A 24,632-nucleotide genomic window follows, 5' to 3' on the forward strand; every position below is an offset into this window, starting at 1 on the left:
AGGAATTGATAGCTTTTATCATTAACAAGACACGTAAAAAGAAAAAAAAAAAAAAAAAACTAACGCTCTGCAGTAGCGTCACAACGGGAGAGGAGAACGGGGGAGGGTAGCTGTTTAGCACAGATGACAACTAAAGCGGATTTAAGAGTTTATAAAAAAATCTAAATATTTAGATTTTGAAAATTTTCCTTAATGTGTTATAAATTATACTTAATGTTTCAAACTTCAACGAAAACATACCACAGTAGTTTAGTTTAATAATAATTGCAATTTGTGCATAAAACTTACACAGATATTTATTGATTCATATATAATATTTTATAATTTGCCTTCATTCAACTTTTCCAGAACATCCAAAAATTCAGGCATTTAATTTCCCAGTTGATGTAATAGTCGGGCAGAAGGCCAGCGCCATGTGTACAGCAATATCAGGCATGCCCCCTTTGGATTTCCGTTGGCTCAAAAATGGAAAAGAGCTATCACCCGGAGGAAAGATCACCATACGGACACTGGTAGACGTTTCAGTTCTTGTGATTGAGTCGGTCGACGCTTCATCAAGTGGCAACTACACGTGCCACCTAAGAACATCAACTAGTAGCGATTCGTATACAGCTCATCTTGATGTTAAAGGTACGTGTATAGTATTTTCAGGTTATAAGAGCCTCTTCTCTGACAGTAAATATTAACTTGTTTGCTAATAAACGAAATTTGAGAATGAAAAATAATCCAGTTGCAATCCCAAATGAGATTTTTGTCCATCTATTTTCATGCAAGTAAAATTGCAAAATGAATGTGTACCTCTTGAAATATGAAAATGATAAAATTAGATACTATCGCAATTAACTTTTGCGTAAAAAATCTTCTTTTTATAAATATTGTATGAAGTACGTTTTCATCTATATTTCTTTGTGAATGTTTGCATGAAATGGCCTTTTATATGTTCTCAAAATAGTGTTAACCTAAGCATAATAAATCATGCTCTTAAAAAATATTTAAATACCTTAACAGTTCGTAATCATACTTACTTCTGTTGTTGTCATTATTATTACTACGGTTATTACTTTTTTCTACACTGTAAAAAAAATTCCGAGACGTTACTGAGTATTTCCGTATTACCTTTCGGGATTTCAATGGTTTTTATCCACTTCCTGGAAAAATCAAGTTTCATTGTCAAAAAGTTTCCTGAATTTCTACAAGTTGCACGATGCAGACTTTTCACTGTTGTGAAAAATATTTTATCTCCCAGTTTAAAGATTAACTGAGCGTATTTATAAAGTGCATCGGCTTGAGTTCGATTAGGGCCCGTCCAGACTGATTAAGTTCCTAAAGAGAGCGAATAAGTCCATGAACAACGTAGCTTTGCAAGAATTGCAGGTGAGTAAAATTCTTGATACTGCAATTCTGTCTTAGCTTTGGCCATTTTTGCAATACTGCTTTAGGAACTACCTAATAATTGATGAAGCAGGACGATGCCAATCTATTATGTTATACCTTCCTAAGTTTATTCTAATTTTAAAGAGGCACGACTGGTTTTAAATGGAAGCGTTTCTGAATGTTTCAAGAGGCTTCCAGGATAATTTCAGGGAGGTTACTGAATTTTAGCAGAAAACGTTCCTGGATTTTGCAAGATATGTTACTGGCAGAAATTGGGCACATCAGCTGCCCATTATTTTCCAAGAACATTTCTGAATCTTTTTACCGTGTATATACACGAAAGATATAAAATAATTAATTGGATTACATTTGAAATGCCACCAAGTCACCTAATCTTTTTAATTGCTCTAATAGATAAGTACCGAACGTTCGCATGAAATATGTAGCAGAAAGTTTCGTAATGACTCCCAAATACTAGTTGTTATTAAGCTTCCTAGCACCAACTAACTCACCGTAAAAACGATTCAGAAACGTTCCTGGAAAATGATGGGCAGCTGATGTGCCCAATTTCTGTCAGTAACATATCTTGCAAAGTCGAGGAACGTTTTCCGCTAAAATTCAGTAACCTTCCTGATATTATGCTCGAATCTTTCTGAAAAATGCAGAAATCGTCCCGTTAATAGCCAGTCGCGTCTTCGGAAAATTAGAGTAAACTTAAGAAAGTATAATTTAATAACTTGTCGTCTTCCCGATTTACCAAGGAAGCAAGAGCATTAATGCAAACATGGCCAAAGCTAATTCAGAATTGCAGATAAGTAACGGCAATTTTACTCACCTGCGATTCTTGCAAAGCTACATAGTCCATACTTATTTGCTCCCTTTGGGAACTTATTTAGCATGGACGAGCCGTATTTGAAATGAAAACGACTCACTTTATAAATACGCTCTGTTAATATTTAAACTGGGAGCTAAAAATATTTTTCACAACAGTGAACAGTCTGCATTCGTGCAACTTGTAGCAATTCAGAAAACTTTTTGACAATGATACTTGATTTTTCCAGGAAGTGGATAAAAACCATAAAGTTCCCGAAACGTAACACGGAAATACCCAGTAACGTTTCTGAATTTTTTTACAGTGCTTCTTGACTAAGTGAACTTAGCCTGATTATCAAACTAACACATTTAAATGCATTCAATGACTTCAATCATGCTTACATATGAATTACGTTGCGCAGTTGATTATACTTTTAATGACATATTGCAAGAAAGGATGCTATATTTTTTTGCGCTTTAGATGTTTAAAATGTCTCAAATTGCTTTTTATTTGTAATTCTTCTAGAACCAAGCAGTTGGACAAATAAAGTTCATGACCATGATCTAAAAGCTGGAGAAAACGCAACGATATTGTGTGAAGCGACCGGTTTGCCACTTCCACAAGTGACGTGGAAGAAGAAAATAGGTAACTGATTTACAAAGTATACTGTCCAAACATTATATCATAATTTTTATGCCATTCATTAAAAATAAGATTAATCTTCAATCCATGCTGGTCATAAGCACTTTATTACCTATAACTGCTTTAATGCATTTGCAACACAGTAGCATAATCTGTGAAGTAGATAATGACTCCCATTACGAGGACGTGAAATCGAACCCACGAAAGGGAGTTGATATTACTGTTTGGTGGAGCCTTTCTCCTATTCCCAGTAGTTCTTTTTGATCATATAGATTGAGTAACAGTTGAAGTTAAACGTGTATCCGTTTTCCTTTACTTTGATGAAAAGGATATTATTATAAGGAGTGTTATAACGGTCATGATTTATCGTAATTTTGACACACGTGAATTTCTCTAACGTTGAGATGACACTTAATATTATTCACAACGAATTTATTAGAATCAAGTCCGCAAAAAAATACTAAGTTTGAAATTAGATATATAATTTTGTGTTACTCTTTCTTCAAAGAAATGTTAGGAAAGGAGCGGAAATGTCACAGAAATAAAAAATTGTTTTTTTTTTTTTTTTTTTTTTTTTTTTTTTTTTATAAAGTCACCGATAACCTTAATACTTAAGAAAGAAGAATTAAGGCATTCGGTAATTATTTAGTTTTAGGGCGTAATAATTTGTTATTTAAAACTTCACAAATCGAAGTGAGTTCTGCTTTGAAAATATAATTAGGTTTTTCTGTAAGGGATTAGCCACAAAATATTACGCTTTGAGGAGGAAGGTGCTCGTTAAATTGTGACAGTTTATATCAAGGGGTAGGTAGATGCATGACATTGCACAATTCAAAACAAAAATATGCCTATTAAAAACAACGTGAGATGTAACACGGGTATGGGAGGGGGTGAGGTGAAGTGTAACATTTTGCAACAGAGGGGAGGAGCGGGTCAAATTCGCTGGAAAAAAAAGAGTGGCACCATTTATATTGACAGCTTTTATTTTTTGAGTTATTGGTTAAAATCCCAAGCTAAAAGTGGTAACAAAAAGTGGTAAATTGCCTTCGAAGAAAACTTGCACAAATACCGATATTATTAATGTAAATGTACTCTACAATTAACGTAAGTGCGCTGTATAATTAATTACATAATGATACTTTTGCAGATAATGGACAAGAAATTTCAGCATCAGTTGAGCAACAAACCCAACTGCCAGGTTCCAGCAAATTGTTGCTTTTAAATACGAAACCGGAGGATAGCAGCTACTACTCTTGTGAAGCGAGTAACAACGTAGGAGATATCATATCTAGGACGATATACATCAACGTCTTGGGTAAGAAAAAGAGGAAATACAATTCGTACTGCAAAATAGTACAGTTTTTGTCAATATCACTCCGAGGTCCTCAGAAGAACTAAGTTAACTATGATAATGTAAGTGACTTAAAAAAAGCGTTTTTTCTACTGTTACGGTTTTTTTAACCCAAAATTTCTAGAATGCCTGCTTTTACATAAACTAAGCGACCTTTTGTATTACAGTATCTTGTCGTTAACAAAATGGCTAATTGTTCATCAGCTTGCTTACGAACGTTTATTTCGTTGATTAGAATGTTTTAGTTCGTTTTAATTTCTGGCTTAATATCCGTGGATAGCGATTTTTTCAATTTCATCTATCACACGTTTCATTTATGAGTAGCATTTAACATATCTTTGCCTCAAAGCAACAGTAGTATATCTTACTGTTATTTCTGGGATTAGAAATCTTACTGTTACTCTGAGGCTTCGATATATATATATATATATATATATATATATATATATATATATATATATATATATATATATATATATATATATATATATATATATATATATATATATATATATATATATATATATATATATATATATATATATATATATATATATATATATATATATATATATATATATATATATATATATATATATAGTGCGAGAGTTTATATACATTGATCGTTAAAATGTTCTGCTATCTTCTTGTTATCAACACACATATCCATTTTTTCGGAGATTTCGCAAGCATTTACATTCACTGGTTAAGATTTTCCAATGTTGTTTTTACGCGTGTTTTTTTAGTAATTTTTTTACGTCTGTATTTTATAATTCCGTTGTTTTAATAACGTTTGAAATACTGCTATTTTTACTTGTCAGTTTCTTTTGTATTATTTAGTCGTGGTTAAGTTTCTTTTCCCATATTGTTGCGACGAACCATCAGCAAATAGCTGGTATCGCTACCAATAGACAAAGCAATGCGTCCGCGTAAAGGAAGATTTGCATTTTGATTTGCAAACTGGGGTAGAGATACTAGTAAACGGACCCAACTTATTCATTTCGATGAAAAATAATTTTAAATAAAAGTTACTACGCGATTTTGTATTTTATCATGTATTTTGTTGCAGCATTTTTTCTATAAACTAATTTTTAGCATTTTCTTTTTAGAGAATAAATTTTTCTGAATACGCGTAATGAATTATTGTTATAAAATAACTAGTCACATGTAAGATATAGAATACTTTGCGTTTCTTTGTTGTTTTGTATCAATGCACAATATAATTTATAATAACCGACGTTTTGGGTTTGGTATATCATTTAGAGCAGTTATGAAGTATTTTTAAACGTTTAACTATTAATTGGATTCAATGTTTTCGAGCGTGAAATCGAAAATTTTTTAATGGGCGTGATGGTGCGTATTATAATGAAAATGTACTTCAAAAACAAAATATTTGTCTAAAATAGGGTTAGAATACTTTCTTTCACCCGAAAATGTTATGTGAGTGCCAGAAATGAAAATTGTCCTGTGTTTCTTGTCACCTTAGACCGAGATTGATACTGCTAATTCTTGATTTATGCTTTGAACTTGCTCATTTTTCAAGTAAATATCTAAACATTTAAAAATTTTTGAATACTTTTGTACGTGTTTCTTCTATTTTTTAAATAACTTTTTTTTCAGAGATCAGAAAAGTAGTTAATAATTTTTGACACCTTGCACATACGTAGCGTATTGCGGAAAAACTGTAGCTGTCTATTTAGCAGAAATAATGTTTTCTTTTTCTATGAATGCACGACAAAAAGTTTCATTTCTATATTCTGAATTTTTTTTAATAACTTTTTTATGCCCAATGTACTTTGTGTGATACGTGTACTTTTACTTTTAATTTTCTCTTTAAATATTGCAGTCTTTTACTTACTATTTGAAATGTCTGTCTACTGTACTGTTGTCTACAGTGAAAATACAACTTGGCTTTTATTCAGAAATCAACAAAATAATTTTATTTAAAATAGAAAAATTAGTGAATGAATGAATAAATAAGTGAATTACTAAATGAAGGAATGTGTAAATGAATTAATTAATAATTGAAAACGTAAGTGATTTATATTAAATGATTGAGTGAGTAAATGAAAAAAACTGTTTCACTTTGGCCCATCCACTTTGCTCCGTATGTACTTGACTAATTGTACAATTTATTTGAAATGGAAATAAGCTTAATATTAACTAAATTAATACTGCATTGAATTTTAGGAGGTCTCAATAAATATTTAAAATGTTAATAACAAAAGCTTTATCATTTTATAATAACAAAAATAATTTTTGACTTACAACGAAATATTGCAATATGAGTATCAATTTTTTGAAATTACATGTATTACCAAATGCTTTAATCTTCTGCGGTATTTTTTTCCTGCATGGAATAGACGACATATGGTACTATATAGTTAAAACAATACCAGATAGGGGGAGCTAAAAGCAGAGTAAACATTTCCCCATTTTACTTTGCCCCGCTATTTAACTTTCCCCCATGTTCCCCTACATAGTATGTACAAGTTTCAAATTATTATGGTGAAATATACTCCTCTTTATGTTAACATAATACACAGTCTTTTTAAACTTTTCTTGTGTGTTTTTAAATACTGAGATGATAACTTCTTGATAAGTGATAAAATAGCTTCTGTTGCCACTTATTAAATAAAACAGCTGAATTTTAATATTAAGGGGAAATCAATTTTTATATGAATTACAAATTAAAATTATGCTATGATTATAATATTGCTTTATGAAATTCATGTAAATGGCATGGTCTATGGTGAATTATGATTTTAGTTTACGAAATGAAAGAATGAGGGCGCTAGTATTCATATACCGATGACTCTAGCGCCATTGTGTATGAAGCGTTTTCCTTTCCACAGAAAAAAACACTTCGGATCATCATATCTTGGGTTAAGTTGTTTCTGACAGTGAATCGCGTCACATAAATAACTAATTTTTGTATAAAGTTTTTCGATTCAGGAAGGTTGAAAAATGTCTTTTCTGCTCAGAAAGCTTTCTGTTGTCGGAAGTTCATTATGCGTGTTGATTGCCTTCATCTGTGTGCCAAATGATGCACTTGGTAAGTAATTTCAAGACAATTTAATTCATTTCTTATTGCACAATATAATATGATTGTTATAAATTGTTTCTAATTTTTCATAGAGACATTTTATCCAGTCGTTTCGTGTCTTCAATACTTGTAAAATTTTTAACAGTTGATCAATTAAAATGCATTATATTAAATTCACTGTACATTCGAAATAAATGCGTAAAGTTGTGAAAAATATTTTTTCCAATTTGATTTATATTGTAATGAGGTTGAAAAAAAACTGCTTCCCTGCTTTTCTTTTTAAATTTGAAATTTAAAAATAAAAATTTACTCCATTTTCAAGTTGTTTACATTATTTAATGCAGATAAATAATGCTATGTCATGTGTTTCAATCTAAAACATTTTATTTTTTTCACACGTTTTCACTACGTGACGCACTGCAGAAATTTAACTCTATTTAGCGGAATGTTTTTGCTGTAATAAATAAGATGATACATTTAAAATGTCAGTAATCCAACGTTATTAAGCACAAAACTTGCAAATGATTGCAGACACGTGTTTCGGTGTTACAAGGAACACCTTTTTCAATGCAAAGAAGTGTGAGCTTTTGGATGAAAAGTCATCCGAGAAAATAGCATTTAAATTGCTTTTTTGCATTTAAATTAATTTTCTTTTCTCGGATGACTTTTCATCCAAAAGCTCACACTTCTTTGCATTGAAAAAGGTGTTCCTTGTAACACCGAAACACGTGTCTGCAATCATTTGCAAGTTTTGTGCTTAATAACGTTGGATTACTGACATTTTAAATTTTTCAGCACAAAGGTATTTATTCTTTAAGATGATACATTCTTTTTCGTTCTCTGTTCTAAAAATACATCTCCGCTATTGCAGCTGTAATGCTTTAAAAAAAAAGTTCCATATTCTACTTAAATAAGTATGATATTATTTAATAACAATGCTCAAGAAATGCAAAATATAATAAATATTGGATATTTTGGTTTCATCTTTATTTATTAAACACTATAGCATGCCAAATCTCATCATCGATGAAAATTGGTTTGAATTCTTTATTATCCGCAATACACGTACATACACTCTGTATCTTTGTGTGTACTGTAGAAACTTCATATGGCGTAACATATTTAAATGCTTACTTTATAATTTAAATTTTTTAACAATGGGATAAATTTTCCATTGCTCATTTTCTTCATTAACCTTCAAATTTTACAATTTTTCAATTGTCGTAGTTCTTCGAAACGTTTTGCTCAAAAACAAATGCTTTTTAATTATAAAAGAATAAGTAATTCGAAAAAAAAAGTTTTGTATTGATAATTTGAGCTATTTCTGATTTTCTTAACTATTTCAGATGCAACATCTTTACGAATTCCACCCTTTTCTTTTCCTGCTGAGTCCATAATAGGCAGACGAGTGAGTGCAACCTGTACTCCTAGTTTCGGCGAAAAAATAGAATTTAAATGGCTAAAAAATGGCAAAGAAATTTTAAAGGGATTAAATGTGGACATCCGCTCTTTTTCCGACTTGTCCACCTTAGTAATTGACCCTTTGAGAGAGGAAGACACTGGAAATTACACTTGTATTGTCAATACTCGTGGAATGTCTGGCAGCTACACAACTACCCTTGAGGTTTTAGGTAAGTCGCTACAAAAATTAAGCTCTATTTCAATCTTAACATCTCTTTCTTTTAAAACACAGTTAATTTATAAAAGTAAAAAAACATTTTTGGAAATTTTTTGCACTATATAAATGTCAGACGCTAGAAATAATTAGAACAGCAGGATTCTTTGAACATATTAAGTAGCATAGAGAGTAATACTAAGGAAAATTTTACTCATTCATAAAGAAAAAAGAAAAGAAAAGAAAGAGTTACAAAAATCGCATTTATCCCAATGTCTGTGTGTCTGTTCCAAACTAAATTATGGAGCTTAGAGCAATTAAGTTTTTAGTTAACGAAGTCTTAAAGCTGAACTATTGCTCTGAGATTTAATCAAAATGTTTAATAGCTTTTTTTATTACGTAGTTTCTTATAATTAAATAAAAGCAATCAACGTACGAACAGTCACTACTTTTTAAAGAAAAAATCAGAGTGTCATTTTTTTACACATCTTTTTACGTAAGTTATAAATGTTTGATACATTTTCAAAATTTATTTGAAAATTATAAACATTACAGCTTTTGCATCCTCGAATTCTGTTATCATTCTGAAAATAGTGATTGTAATACGCTAAAACAGACAGAGAGACCAACTGACGGACATTTTCCATCCCAAAACTTTGAATTCATTATCTTTATTTTTAAACCGTTGTTTAAATACCCGAAATATTTCTTCTTTTATTTTGTTTTCAGTGATATTTTTACGGTACGTTTTTTTTTTCTGTGTGCTTTATTTTTTTTTCTATTTTTTTTTTTACTTTTTAGGGAAAAATTGGCAAAAAATGGATTATTTTAAAGCAATGTCGGAAACATAATTAATGTGCTTTTTTTCCCGGTGTATTAAAAGTCATTGAATTCCAAAATTTATGATTGCAGTTTGGACCTTTATTCTATAACTCATTTCTACGCTAATTTAAGGTTAATTACATTAAATTTTTTACCTTGATTTTGATCTTCAATACTGCTATATAAAAAGTAAGATCTTCAAGAAGCAATTTTCATCGACATGTATTCTGAAGTTTTTAAGAGATAGTTTTGCAGTTACTCTTAACAACTATAAACAAAATCAAACATAAATCTTATTGTTTTCTCCTAAATATTGGTCACTCTAGATCTGATTTTTTTTAAAAACTTACGATCAAAATATTTAGACATTTATATTTTATCGTAATATTTAACCAAAAAATTAGAATTTAAAGTTTTTTCTGTTTTTCTAAAGCAATATCTTTTTAATTAATAACTAGGCTAAATGTTTAGTTTTGGGCACTCAACCTGCAATGGTTAGGTTTTTCTTACACTGTAAAAAAATTCCGAAACGTTACTGGTTATTTCCGTGGAATGTTTCGGGATTTCAGAGGTTTTCACCTATTTCCCCGCAAAATCAAGGATCTTCGCAAAAAAGTTTACTGAATTGCAAAAAGATGCACGAATGCAGACTTTTCACTGGTGTGAAAAATGTTTTTTGCTACCAGTTTAAAGTTTGACTGAGTGTATCGGCTTTAATTCAATTGCGGCTCGTCTGGATTGACTAAGCTTCCGATAGGAGCAAAAAAGTCACTGGATAGCTGCAGTCTTTGCGAGTCAGGACTTGCAGGCAAGGAATATGTTTGGCTCTTGCTTGCAATTACTCGCGTAGCTTTGGCCATGATTGCGATAATGCTTCTGGAACTTTCTTGATATACCAGGAAGGTTCTAATCAAATACATTAAACCTCTTTCACGACTGGCTTTAAAAGGGGAGATTTCCCAGTATTTACAGGAAGGTACTACACTTTTATCGGAAAATGTTCCTGGTTTTTGTAAGACATGTTACTGACAGAAATTGGGCACATCAGCTGCCTATTATTTTCCAGGAACGTTTCTGAATCGTTTTTACCGTGTATATTCTCAATACAAAGTTTTTAATCGATATTCTAGGAACGCCGTCTGTAATTTCTCCAAATAACATCGTCTACTAGCACTTTCACCGCATTTTTCCAAATATAAGTTTTTATCTACGGTGTATATACTGCGTTTCAGTCACCAATGTAGTGAATTTTCTTTGCATTTAACTTTTTGAAGAATTTTTTTATTTTCTTTTATAAGGATCTGGCACTGCTGATTTTTTAATAAGGTTTATTGCTACGTACTCATTCTTTAGCATTTTTCTATCACATACCATATTTTTGCCATCAATTAAAATATTTAAGATTGTTTAATGTGCTCAATTCTTGTTAACTACACTGTAAAAACGATTCAGAAACGTTCCTGGAAAATAATAGGCAGCTGATGTGCCCATTTTCAGCCAGTAACATACCTCGCAAAAACCAGGAAAGTTTCCCCCTAAAACTCAGTAACCTTCTTAAAACTATCCTGATACTTTCACGTTTAAAGCCAGTCGTACCTCTAGAATTCAAAGGAATCTGAGATAGGAATAACATAACAGCTCCAGAAGCAGTATTAAGCCGGAATTGCAAGTCATCATTGCAATTCTTGCAAAGCTCAGTCGTCCAAAGACTTATTCGCTCCTTTTGGGAGCTTAATCAGTCAGGACGAGCCATAGATGAATTAAAGTCGATACACCTTATAAATACCCTCAGTTAATCTTTAAACTGGGAGCTATAAATATTTTTTACAACAGAAAGAAGTCAGCATTCCTGCAACTTGTAGCCATTTAGGAAACTTTTTGACAATGATACTTGATATTTCCAGGAAGTGGATGAAAACCATTAAAATCCCAAAGCGTTACACGGAAATACTTAGTAACGTGTCTGAAATTTTTTACAGTGTAAAAGTATTTTTTTTTATCATGGGCACATATGACCGTAATTAATTTTTTGGTCAGGCTTTCTGAAAGTTATTATTCAGAAACGATGATAAAAAGTAAACTAAATTTGACAAACGATAAATAAAAATGCAGCAGTTCTATTTTTATTTATTAATTTATTTAATTTTACTGTTGTAGTTCATACAAACCTTTCAAAAGCGATTTTTCAGTTATTCATTTTTTAAAGGTGTTTGAATCGGTAAGTCAAGGTACTTTAAATATGATTATAGCGTAAGAAAAATAAGTGTTTTAATATTGTAAAAAACGTTTTTTGTGTATTTCCCGACGGTAATTGAGTTCAGCTAGCATGACCATTACTAGTTTTTAGTGTGCCCATATGTAACGAGTGAGGTCATAACTGGTCAAACCAGTAAATTCCAAATTGGGTTAAAAATATATCAATCGCAATTGAAATTAATGAAAAACTCACAGCTAAAAAAGGCAGTTTCTAAGTTATAACTCCGTGAGAATTAGCTTTTCCATGACCTAGAACTGCAGCATCACAATTCAACGACAAACTTAATAACAAAAAAGCCCTTAAGCTTGCCTATAACGAGTCGTGTACCCGTAGATTCAAATAAATTTCACAATTTTGAAAGCGTGCGAAGCCATTTTATTTTTCGTTACAATTCAACGGTTCAGTTATGAAACCTTTGAAATTTTTTAATTGAAACTATTAGTGATGAGTGAAAAACTTATTAATCAATGTTTTGAATAACTAATTGATTATTAATTTTTCTATAAGTGTACCTCATAGTGCTAATCATCTCTTTCTTAGTTCCTTCCATTTCCTGCCTAAAACTCAGGGAGATTTTTTTTTTCAATTGGAAAAATTAAACGCCGTGTTTCAGCTTTAATTGTAAAAATTTAAAAAAAGACATTTTCTTATTTGCTGTTAGTTGTGATTAAGAAAATGCACTTGTATCGTTGTTTAAAAAATTCTGCTCTTTTAGATTGTTCTTCTTAAAAATATAAAAATGTTTATAATATAGAGAAATCCTTCAAATTTTTCTAGTTCCTCCATCTTGGACTCATACTCCGAACGATGTGGATGCTTTGAGTGGCGATACCATAACAATGAATTGCATGGGAAATGGGAGACCAAACCCAACAACAACGTGGTCAAGAATAGAAGGTAAAATATAAAGCATTAAGTTCATCCATGTCTCAACGAACCTACTTTCCCATGTACTAAGTTTGATTTTTCACACGAATTAGCACACAGATACAGATCCAAAGCGTTTCAGAATTGTTTTTCATGATTAAAACAACCATTTAAAAAAAAAACGTGTGTATGTTCTGTAGGAAAAAACTGAGTTTTCGGGAAAATTACATCAAATTTAATTTCCCAAAGTTTTTGGAAGTTTTTCAAAGAATGTTTTAGTGAGACGAGTTTTAATATTACAATCTCAGCATCAACGTAGAAAGAATTCAATATAACGCCGAAATAAAATTAAAATAATTTCAATGAAAAAAAAATAGGAGAAGGAATTAAGTAAACCCATATTTTATACAATATTTTCCAGCCTCTTGATTTTAAAACGGTTTTATAAACAGCTAATTTTGCTTTTTAATCGTCAACATACAAGCCGAAAAATAGTACAATAAATTAAGTGAAATTAAAACGCTTTATCACAATAGTAATTTGGATTTAAAAGGAAATCATTTTGGGCACTTTTCGTTTGCATAAAAAATAAAAAAGTGTTTAAAATTTCAGGGATTTCTTGTGTGAAATGTGCTTTGCCAATTTTTAAATCATTCAATTGATAATGTGAACATTTAATATTAAATCTTTGATATTTTCACCTGTAATATTTTTTCTATTGCATTAAATAAGCAACTAAGAAAATATTAAAGCTCTCTGGAGTTTAGGAGGCATAAACTTTCTTTCTAGAGCAATTGTCTTCCTTTTTCTATCAGTAGATTATTTTTTTTAAGAGTATCATTAAATATTTAATTCAATGCATGGGCTCTTAGTCAAAAGTATTTTTTCTTTTGAAGCTCGAAGTTTTCTCGAAGGAAAGTCAGTAATTTTCTACACCGAAAGATGAAACATGTTATTGGGTGTTTTTTAATATTTTAATAAAGAGGAGACAAACTGAAATAGAGAAAGTTTTCCTGTTGACATTCGAAAATTTTCAAAAATTTGACTTTTGAATATTGTAAAATTGTTATTATGTCGAATTTAATGCTCTCCTTTCAATCTTTAGTAGTTTTTAATTAATTTAATGTTTTTTTTAAAAATATTTTTGGGAAGATGTTAATGCGATGTTTACTTGATGCTTTATTGTTTAACTTATTTCAAGAAAACGGGAGAGGAGAAACTCTTTTCTAAAAAGTAATTTATTCTTAGAATATACTACTTCAAAAAAAATTGTATACTTTTTGAAATAATCTGCTCCATGCTTCGCTCTTTAAGCAACTGCTTTTTTAAAAAAAATGGAATAAAAATGTCTGTGACGATCACTCAAAGCAGGGTAAAATAAAATTGCTGACGGAAGATTTGCGTAAAATAAAGTCTCTCTTTCAAGTGTAGAATAATCTTGAGGGTAAAAATTGCTCTTGATGTTTCAAGTTTTGTATTGCAAAAAAAAAAAAAAAAAAATACTGTTTATCAATAACCTAAGTGTACTAAACTTGCATGTAATCATTTGAAGTTAAAATGTGAAACAATCAAACTATTATAAAGTCCTATTTATCACAACAGTGTTTTTTTAAATCAAGAAAGACGTATGCAGTTTTATTTGCATCATTTATTTGAACCAAAACCAAAGTTTTTACTAATATAAGCTTTTATTCTGTTTCTATAATAATTAATTGTGTTTTCAGGTGATAGCACAGAATTTAAGCCAATATCTAATCTAAATCACTTAAACGTACATTCAAATGGAAGTCTACATTTGAATTCTGTCGAAAAGGATGACGAAGGAACATACAGGTGCAACGTATCTAACAGCATTGGACCATCACTCTTAAAAGATATTCTCCTCCGGGTAATAGGTATGAAATTTTCAAACGTATCGACAATCAAAATGTATCGATTTCGTTTGTAATGGAATTCAAAAAATATCTTAAATATAGTTTACATCAGACTTGATTCGACATATAGTAAATAAATAATGGTGAAATAATGAATTTATTTTTCTTATTATTACTATTTCAAGAACAATTTATTGAAAATCATTTTTAGAATTAAAAAAATTAATTTGAAGCGACTTCTGTTCGGTTATTTTCTCGTTTATATTTCCTGGTCTATTCATCGATGTATTTAGAAGTGATTAAGTGTTACTTAATAAAAACAATATTCTCGTCACGTACAAAAAAATTGAAACAAAACAAACTTAAAAAGTTACAATTTCAAAGTTTATGCACGCAATTTCACTGTTACAAGAAAATTGACCTCATACTTTTGCTTTTCATTCACTTATAAAAAATCTTGAAAAATTTTTTTAAAGTATCTTTGCGAAGTATCATAAATTGTGAATATAATTACATGAAAACTGCATTTTTATGTTTTTTCAAGCAGTTTTCCGTGTGCGTTGCCATAGCTCAAAAATGAAAAACTATGTAAGGTTACAATTTTTTTCCATTTAGAATCGGTAAGACGCAGTGGTGTAGAAACAAACGCATGTTAATAATCAATTATAGCAAGTATCTTTACTGTGTCGTGATACTATTTTTCTGAGTATATTAAGCATAACTCTTTTACCTGAAATACACAAATGCATTATTTCCATTATTACTGCACGTACAGTTTATTTAACTTCACTTATCTCAACGAGACGGTCCTTTTCTTTCTCTTGTATTTGCTTATTTTTAACTGAAATTCAGAATCTCTTTTTTTTTATTGTAAAGGCTGTACGCGAAAGATTTTTGCGAAGTGAGCTTCAATCTTCTCTCATTATACAGTGAAATCTCGCATTACAACGAAATTCAAAAGCCCGCAAAGTTTGTTCGTTGTAACGTTGGTTTTGTTGTAATGGAATTGACAGAATGTAATGGAGATTAAATTGGGATTGAAGATTTATTCCGTTGAAATGGATATATCTTTGCTTAGACTGCAAGCAGTTACTTGTCCACAATTCAAGCTACTACACATATGAATGAAAATAAAGTAACATACATAAAAATAACATAACTTGATTTTTTACTTAATAATAATCCTTACTTACAGATGAGTAGTAAATTTTTTGATTCATAAAAAAGATTTTTTTTTCCCATGCATTTTGTGATGGAAAAATCCGTTCATTTTTTTTCTCTCTCTTTTATTTTCGAATTTTTTTTCGACTACGATATTTTATTTTACTTGTAAGGTGAAGAAGCTATGCTGAATTAGACATTTTGCAGTTACTTTACTTTTACTGGATGTGAAAATATTTATACACTTTCCTTTCGTTTTTACATTCCTTGAGATAATATGTAACGTTTGTAGAGTTCATTCAACTTTTCAATTTTATCTATAAGTAGCATATTCTCTCTTGTTAAGTATTTAAAATAACTGATCGTGCGAGGAAAAAAGTTTTTAAAACAAGTTTTTCACTCCTTTGCTGTTTATTTCCTTCTTTTAACTCATAAAATCAGAAGGACGCTATATCGTCATGTACTCGATTGATTCCATCATCATAAAAGTTAATCATCAAGCAATAATCCGTTTTTTTCTTATCGATAGATATAAAACTTAACACTTCGTAAATTTCAAAACTGCAACTGTTTTGATACATTTATTCACGCAATGATAAACTCATCTTTTAACTACAAAACAAAAGGTAATTTCCTCAATTCTTATTCCCAAATGTTTTGTTTTCAGCAGATTTTTTTAAAATCAATTTAATTATTTTTTGAAATTATTCATTTAGTTTAATGTACGTAAAGAATGACATAAAAAATGGGGTTATTTTATCTACATTGTAATTTAAGTTAAGAATGATACTTATTGTTAAATATAAGTATCATTCATAAGTTTATATTGTTAAATATAAGTATCATCAAAAATAAATAAAAACTAGTCGACCCGTGCGGAACTCCGCACTGTGCTTCAAATCGTTTCATAAGGCATTTCGCTCTTTAAGAATTTGAAAGGAAGAACATTATGAAGAAGAACCGAAAAAAAAGTAAGCGCAGAAGAGAAGGCATGTAATTTAAAGACATCAGTAACAAAACCTCGTTAAATACAACGTTGTGATAATTTGATCATAGCTCCCCTTTTAATCGTACATATTTTCAATGCAAACATAAATGTCATTAAAAGTGTGGCTGAGTGGTGACTCGTGAAAAAGCAATAATTGTGCATGTGAAAAAACAGGTTATGGCAAATACAGTCCTGCACATCTCAGCATCTGACGGGAAAAAAAGAAACATTAAAGAGATATTTATTGGCACGTATTCGAATTGGCGCCATTCTGACTAACAGACCGACACCCCAACAAACCTAGCAATTGCGCCTTCCTTTTCGAAAGCTATTCATTGAAGGAATGAGTAGTAAAAAACAGCAAAAAAGCTTTTTGCCAAAAAAAAAAAAAAAATAATAATAAGATCATGCATCTGTGTTTTGTCATTAACCAGCATGATACGATTTAAAATTATTCGCAAAGCATGGAATTTGATTAAAGAATGACGAAGATCTCACGTAGTGATTGAAACAAACATTCTAGAGAAGTAATAAATTTGATTGAAAATAAGTGTTTTTATCTTTGAATATTGAACTATTTCACATAGAAGGTTGCTTTAACCGTTACGGCTTAAATGCCCTCACATGTTTCTCTTTTAATCGAACACTTAAAATTCAAAACCAAAACCAGTTGAACCGAGTCCGTTCTTAAGTGTAATTTTTCGAACGTAGACAAAATGTATTTTTTTTCAGCAGAAAGCAGAGGAGAAGAAAATAATTTCTTGCTAATGAAGTAGATAATACTTTTAATGCTTTATATCGTATTCGCGCGAATAAAAAATTAAAGGTTTACTGAGTGAAACTCGTAGTTTTAATCGGGCGTAGTGTTTTTTCATTTGTACAAAAGGTCGAACACTGCTATTAGAAACATCTACATTTTAGCATACAATAAAAATGTTTTTCTGCACAAAAAGGATTTCTTTAGGTAAATCTAATACTTTTTTATGCTTACATTATGTTGAGTGGTCTGGATGTAGTCAAAGAACACAGTTCGATTAACAATCAACTTATCCAAATGATAACTGTTGCCTGCATAAAGGAGTCGAAACACCAAGTAGCATTCCCACTACATTTTATTAGGTGTGTATGTTATGAGCACATGTAATGCGTAATACTAATATAAATTTGATATTATGTCGGACAGTCCAAGATTGCCCAAAGTTCAGATAGTTTATAGCCGAACGCTCTACCGAAAAAAACTTATCAATTAAACCGAACAACTAAGTCCAGTGCTGTTAAGCTTTATTAAAATATGAACACACACAAAAGCTATTTTTTTTATTTATTTTTTTTTTTTTGCCGAAAGCGACGTAAAAAATGGAAAACTGCATTAGAACTTTGCTTTAAAAATTGCATAAGAACTACAGGCAGCATCAAGGTTTTGAAACAGCAAGAGGCGATTTCGAAAACTTGAATTTTCGACCGTAAGTCTTTTTTTCGTCATTGGACAGCCTGATAAGTTTTAAAATGAGAGGGGATCAATATATAAGATAAGATATTGAAGAAAAATGTTTTTATTTTTGAAAATTTTTACAATTTGTTATCGCAGGCTGCTTAAATTGTTATAACTTAGATGACAGCACGTGTTCATCATTTAACAGCACGGTTAAAATACAAAATAAATTGAACTCTGCTCTTTTTTAAGCGTAGCTTTTCGAATGTAGTAAAAATGTGATAAGCTATTTGTTTTTTAGCAAAAAGAAGAAAAAATATATATTTTACCCTTCAAATTGAGGTAGTATTTTATTTATTTGTACAAGGAGTCAAAAACTCATTAGAAGAATATATATTTCAATATACGATTTATTATTTTTTTTTCTGAACAAAAAACAATTCTATTGTAGTCTGAAATCTTAAACCTGTTACTTATATTTTCGCTTACATTATGCTTTAATTTTCTTTCCCGAGCCAAAGCTTCAAAAAAAAAAAAAAAAAAAAAAGAAAGAAAAAAGAAAAAAAAAAAAACGTGCAATTTCGAAGTAATTTAGCACAAAATCACTGAATGTTTTCATATCAGCAAGGAGCATTTCCTTCTCATTTATTCTATTCCCTCATAGTTGTTATTCATTTAATTCAGTGTTCATGTCATGCGCGATATTTCTCTAATTTTTTTGTTGCAGATTGTCCGGACGTGGGCCCGAACACGTAATCTCCTGGTTACGAAGAGAACGCTCTGCCGATCAAGCTACTCAGCTCTGTCGGTTGTAGCGCAAATTAAAGTTATAAGTTTGACCGAAAACCTTATTCTGGTTCTTTAAAACAGGTTTTTCGGCTAAAAGAAACAATTTTTAGACCTTGGGTCTATTTTTCGTCAGTAGCCAGCACCATAAGCTATAAAATTAGCCGTAAATCAAAGAAATCGATCAAGAATTGAGGGAAATTTGGCGTAGAAACCAAAAACAGGCTACAGAAATAATATATAAGGATATTTATTTATTTTTGAAAATATAAAAGACATACTCTTGTTCGCGGACAAATTCTTCTCAAGGTTAATAAAAACTCAACTTATGTACTGAAAAGTGGGCGTTGTTGATTTGGAAATGCGCACAGAGTTCTTAGAAATGTATGACTGAAACTATTGAAAACTTGACTTATGAATTCATGAACGTTGAAAATTAACATATGTTGTTCTGCTGTTTTTACTCGTTTTAATAAAAAAAAATCTATTTGTTTTGCATGAAAATTTTTTATCTAAAGATGTATAAAAGAAAAATCAAAATAAAAAACCTTCGTCTGCTCTAAAATGAAATATATTACTCTGTCGTTTCAAGTTGACGCGTTTTGAAGTTTGCACATATCTATTTGATAAAATGATTTGCTTTTTCTTCATGAATATTACTGATATTTTCGCTTTGAAGTTTGTTCATTTTGTGTCTCATGTGCCATTTCTTGCTTAGAGTTAAGTACAATTGTCTTTTGCATTTTTTTTTCAGTAGATGTAAAATGTGTTGAATTATGCATACATATCCTTTCACTGACGAAGTTTTTTAAACTTCCGACACTAAGCAGCAGTTAGTTTCTTCTGTGTCTACAACACTTTTTTCTGCATCGACGAAGGAATTCTTTGCAAACTTAAAACCCATGTCTAAAATGGTCCTGAAATTTATGCTTGAATAACGGTATCATTTATATTTAAATGTAATTTACCTAACTCGATTATTTTAGCCGTTTGCACTGTCGTTGTACGCTTTTATACGTTACAAAACCATATTGAACCTCATATATCTGTGCATTGCACGCAAGTAGTACGATTTCTAGCTGAAAATGACAAATGCTGTATTTTTCTGCTGTTGTCTAGCATATGTATTTTCTCGTTACTGGAATAGAATTACAGAAAATTACGTAACAAAATGTTTTTGACAAACGTTTGAACAAAAGTGTCCATTAAATGTCAAAGTTAGTAAGATATTTGAGTGAGATACATATATTACGGTACAAATTTCTTCAAATTAATACGATATGTTATAGCCACTTGAATTTGTGCTGTAAATGTGACGTTTTTTCGGCATAGAAATTAATTTCTTTTGATACAAAAAATACATAAGTAAGTAATTATTTTAGATGTTATTAATTTTGCATGATTTGCAGTCAATACTTCTTTCCATATTCCGATAAACTAACAGAAATTACACACATTAAATAAGTGATTGGAAACAACTTATATATTTTGTTTTGCACACGATAGACACAATTTTTGCTACATATTACGTTTACTACCGTAAAATCATCCCGCGATGATTTTTTTCTGTATTCATTTCATATTCATTTAAGAAGAACTGCGACGCAAGCTATGGAATAACACATTTTAGTTGACAAAACGGAAGACTGAGGGCGCTAGTAGGTGCTTTTAGCCATCTCTTAGTGTCCGACTCGCCATAACAGTCGAAAGTGTTATCTCATATCTATGTGAATCTTCTTTCATTTTGTGGAATTTTAATCGCATTTATATATTCGAATTATCGCAGTATTGTTAAATCATTTATTCATTTTTGAGAATGAAATATTTATTTACGTCCAGAAAGATAAATTTAATGAAGTTTGGATGCATTGCAGCCTACATCTACTGTTATGTTCTCCTATCCAAAGGTGAGTTTATGCCTCTTATTCTCTCCTATTTAAGAACAATTACATGTTTTAACCTAAAATTGTATATTTTGAAGATTTATTTTTCTCACCTTAGAATAATGTCTTATTACGTTACAAGCTCTTAAGATCACCAAACTTCGTTTTTTTATGCACGGTAATGTCACAAAATGCGTAATTTTCCGATAAACATCCAGCTTGAAACAGTACACATTGATGTTTCACTGTTCTGCCGTTATAAATATTTTTTTCTCCAGTTTATTGGAAAACTCTTTAAACAGAACAAAGTGATTTGCTGAATTATAATCTTCTTATATCTGAGATGCTATCTATCAAAAACATTAACATTAGTTAATAAGCGTTATATTGAAAGAAATTTTCATACAACCATAATTTTAATACATTTTATTGCATAATTGTCCTTAAAATATATGCTAATGAGAAGTTATTAATTAATGCATCCATTTTACCCCTAATTTGATATGAAATTTTTAATACAAATGTTTCAGAGATACAAGGATATATTTTGTTTTTAAATTTAAATCAATGAAATCAGACTGAAAAACTAATTTTTTTTTCAAATCTTATCTTAGACTGAAGAACTTATTGTATTTTTAAAACAAGCGAATGCAATTAAGATTAAAAAATTCAGAGCAAATATTTCATTTTTTTCAATGTGTGTTATTGAATCAAAAGTAATTATTTCAATTCGTTTTTAACGTATTTAAAACAAAATAACATATTAGTAAATACGTTCTGTACCCTATTTCATACACTTGTTTGATTAATTTGTAGCTATTTTATTTTATTCAAATAAACCTATTAGTTCAAGCTTTTAAATTTTGCTAATTCTTTAGAAACTCAAAGAAATATCATGTTTATTTTAAATATTTTAGTGCTTTTTCTTTGATGAACATTTGCACTTTTTTTAGCTACAGGAGAAAGTCTTCAAATTCAACCTTTTTCTTTTCCATCAAAATCTGTTGTTGGTAAACGGGTGAGTATAAGTTGCACCCCTGCTTCGGGTGAAAAGATGGATTTCAAATGGTTCAGAAATTCTCAAGAACTAACTAAAGGGAGGAATATGGATATAAGATCCTTTCCCGATCTCTCTGCTTTAGTCATCGACCCTTTGACGGAGGAGGATACGGGAAATTATACGTGCATTGTGAACTCTAGAGGACTCACTGGGAGCTACACAGCAGCACTTGAAGTGTTAGGTACGTTATAATTAAACATAAAATGTAGATTTCTTTTGTTTTTCCACAAAAATATCAATACTCACCAAACCCTCAAACGTAAATAATTTTATGGCACGTAATGTATGACATAAATATAAGATAAAGAGCACGATGTTACGCAAAGTAATCTTAAAATAATGTTTCAAAAGTAATTTACTCTATCGTAGCTCATAAAGTAGATCATAGCTCTTACTTCCAAACGGCATGACCTTGAGGGACACATCTGAACAAAACTCTGGAATTATCTCAATTTGCCCTAGATGAACATAGGGAACTTCATTTTACTGCATAGGCTCATTTTTAGTAGCAACGAGGGTTCACAGTTGTTAGCTAAGCTTCAGAAAAGCAGGGGGTTTTCCTTTGCAATTAATTTTTTCAAACTTTTTCTTGTTATTGCAGTGCAGTGCGAGCCAACTGAATGCATTCATGATATAGAATATATTTTCCCTCCCCTGCATTGTACTGCAAAGAAACTCAAAATGTATTGAGAGAGCTAATATTGTGCCAAGCTTCAACGTCCAATGAAAACGCCATTAAAGTTCCGCAGTCCTGGAAATGTGCCTAACCCAGTCGGAATAACCTTGAGGATCCCGGATCTGGAGAAAATTATGCAATTAGGTCAATTCTTACATGAAATATACCGGCAGCTCAGTCAATTCCAGACAAGAACTGCAGTTTCGTGCACGAAACTGCAGTCCTCGACTGGAATTGACTGAGCTGGCGGTGTATTTCTTGTATTTCTTTCTGCCTTAGCCCTGGCTATAAGGCGGTAACTTACTGAACATACCTGCCTTGCCTTCAATCGTTGAACCGAACCACTGCTTCGGTCACTCGTCTGGTCAGTCCTAATTCTGTATTAGCTACCAGTTTGTTTCGCACTATTGGCTTCCTTAAGAGGTTTTCCACCTCCAGCTCAGTCACTTCCTATGCCGGGCTGATGAGTGCTTATAAGCACGGAACTGCAGTCCCTCGGCTGGAATAGACTGGGCTGGCGGTGTATTTCATGTATTTCTGCCTTAGCCTTGGCTATAGGGGTAACTTACTGAATAGGTCAATTCTTATTAGATATAAGTTCAAGTAAAGTGGTTCGAGTTTGGAAGCAAGGAGGGTCTAAATTTGCTTGTTTGACTGCGTAACGGCATTAGCATTTTCTTTGAAATTCAAAGTTTTGGTACAGTGTTTGCGCGCTAAACTCATTTGGCGTCTCTTGTAAGTACAACGTAGGGGGGAGGGATTTATTCTATATTGTGAACGCATTTATTTGGCTCATACTGCAATGCAATTGCCAGGAAAAGTGAATAAAATGTTTAATTTTAATCAAAGGGAAAATGATTGCTTTTTCAGGACTGCACTAGCTTGGAAACTTTGGACACCCGTTGCAGCCGAATGAAGGCGTTTGCAGACAACCTACTTTTCCTGGTAAAGGAAAACAAAACCAACGTTTTATTGCACAAAATTACAGATTATTCAAGACACGTGTTTCGGGGTTTCAAGGAACCCCTTTTCCAATGCGAAATAGTGAGCTTTCGGTTTTAATGGCATCCGGCGAAAAAGCTCACTATTTTGCATTAAAAAACGGGTTTCTTCAAACCCGGAAACACGTGTCTGCAATAATCTGTAATTTTGCGCTACAAAACTTTGTCTATTTCCTTTTACTTTTATTCACAAAGATGTTTATTCATTTATAACTTTATCTGTGTTCATATGTAGAGCAAATTGAACTAAATCCAGAATTTCGCTCAGATCCGTTTATGCTGTTCTGTAGTTAGCTTATGTTGCACTCTGTAAGAATCAATTATGGCGTAAATATTTTTCAGCATGAAATGTGAAAGAAATTAAAATGAAATTATTTCTCTTTATCTTAGTTGTGGTTCAGTCTGTCCTTATAAAAACAAAATATACTTAAAAGCATATATTATTTACAAGTAGCTAAAAGTTGCGAAACTATTAATTTGTTTATTTATAACTTTTGTCATCGTATTTTTTTTTTTTTTTTTTGCGTTGAATGATAATTTCATCGTACTTATATTTCTACTAAAATCTCTACATACATTAAGGAGATAATCTGCCATTTTTAAATTCTTTTCTTTAATTTTATTTTCTTGCAAACTTTTTCAACAATATGCAATCCAAAAATCGTCAATTTTTTTTAATTTAAGGATTATTTTACTTTCTTTTAAGATGTTTTATTTTTCATATATAGGAAGGGGAAAAAATACACTCTCTTGTCTGTGTGTTGTTTTTGTTGTGTTATGTAAGATTTTGTTAAGAAAACCGATTTACAGAAACGTTGGCGTTTAACATAAGAAAACTTTAAAAGTAATTTAAAATTGAATTTTTGTCGGACAAAACCTAAATAGTTCTTCTTTTTCTAAAATCATGGAGCAAATCTTCATTAAAACTATTGCAGTCATCAGCTAGTCATAAAACTATTTTTTTCTGCTGGTGGAATTGCTTG

General features: G+C 30.9%; 1 protein-coding gene across 1 annotated transcript in view; it reads left to right on the forward strand.

Moving 5' to 3' along the window:
- Positions 1-24,632, forward strand: part of LOC129228626 (hemicentin-1-like) — a 217,860-nt gene that overhangs the window by 13,994 nt on the left and 179,234 nt on the right. Inside the window, exons 6-12 of the mRNA XM_054863307.1 lie at positions 349-630; positions 2,714-2,833; positions 3,978-4,145; positions 8,574-8,858; positions 12,699-12,818; positions 14,513-14,683; positions 21,866-22,153. Coding sequence (XP_054719282.1) covers positions 349-630; positions 2,714-2,833; positions 3,978-4,145; positions 8,574-8,858; positions 12,699-12,818; positions 14,513-14,683; positions 21,866-22,153 — 1,434 coding nt within the window. The remainder of the gene's footprint in view (positions 1-348; positions 631-2,713; positions 2,834-3,977; positions 4,146-8,573; positions 8,859-12,698; positions 12,819-14,512; positions 14,684-21,865; positions 22,154-24,632) is intronic.

Source organism: Uloborus diversus, chromosome 8 (genome assembly GCF_026930045.1).
Source record: "Uloborus diversus isolate 005 chromosome 8, Udiv.v.3.1, whole genome shotgun sequence".
Classification (NCBI taxonomy): Eukaryota; Metazoa; Arthropoda; class Arachnida; order Araneae; family Uloboridae; genus Uloborus; species Uloborus diversus.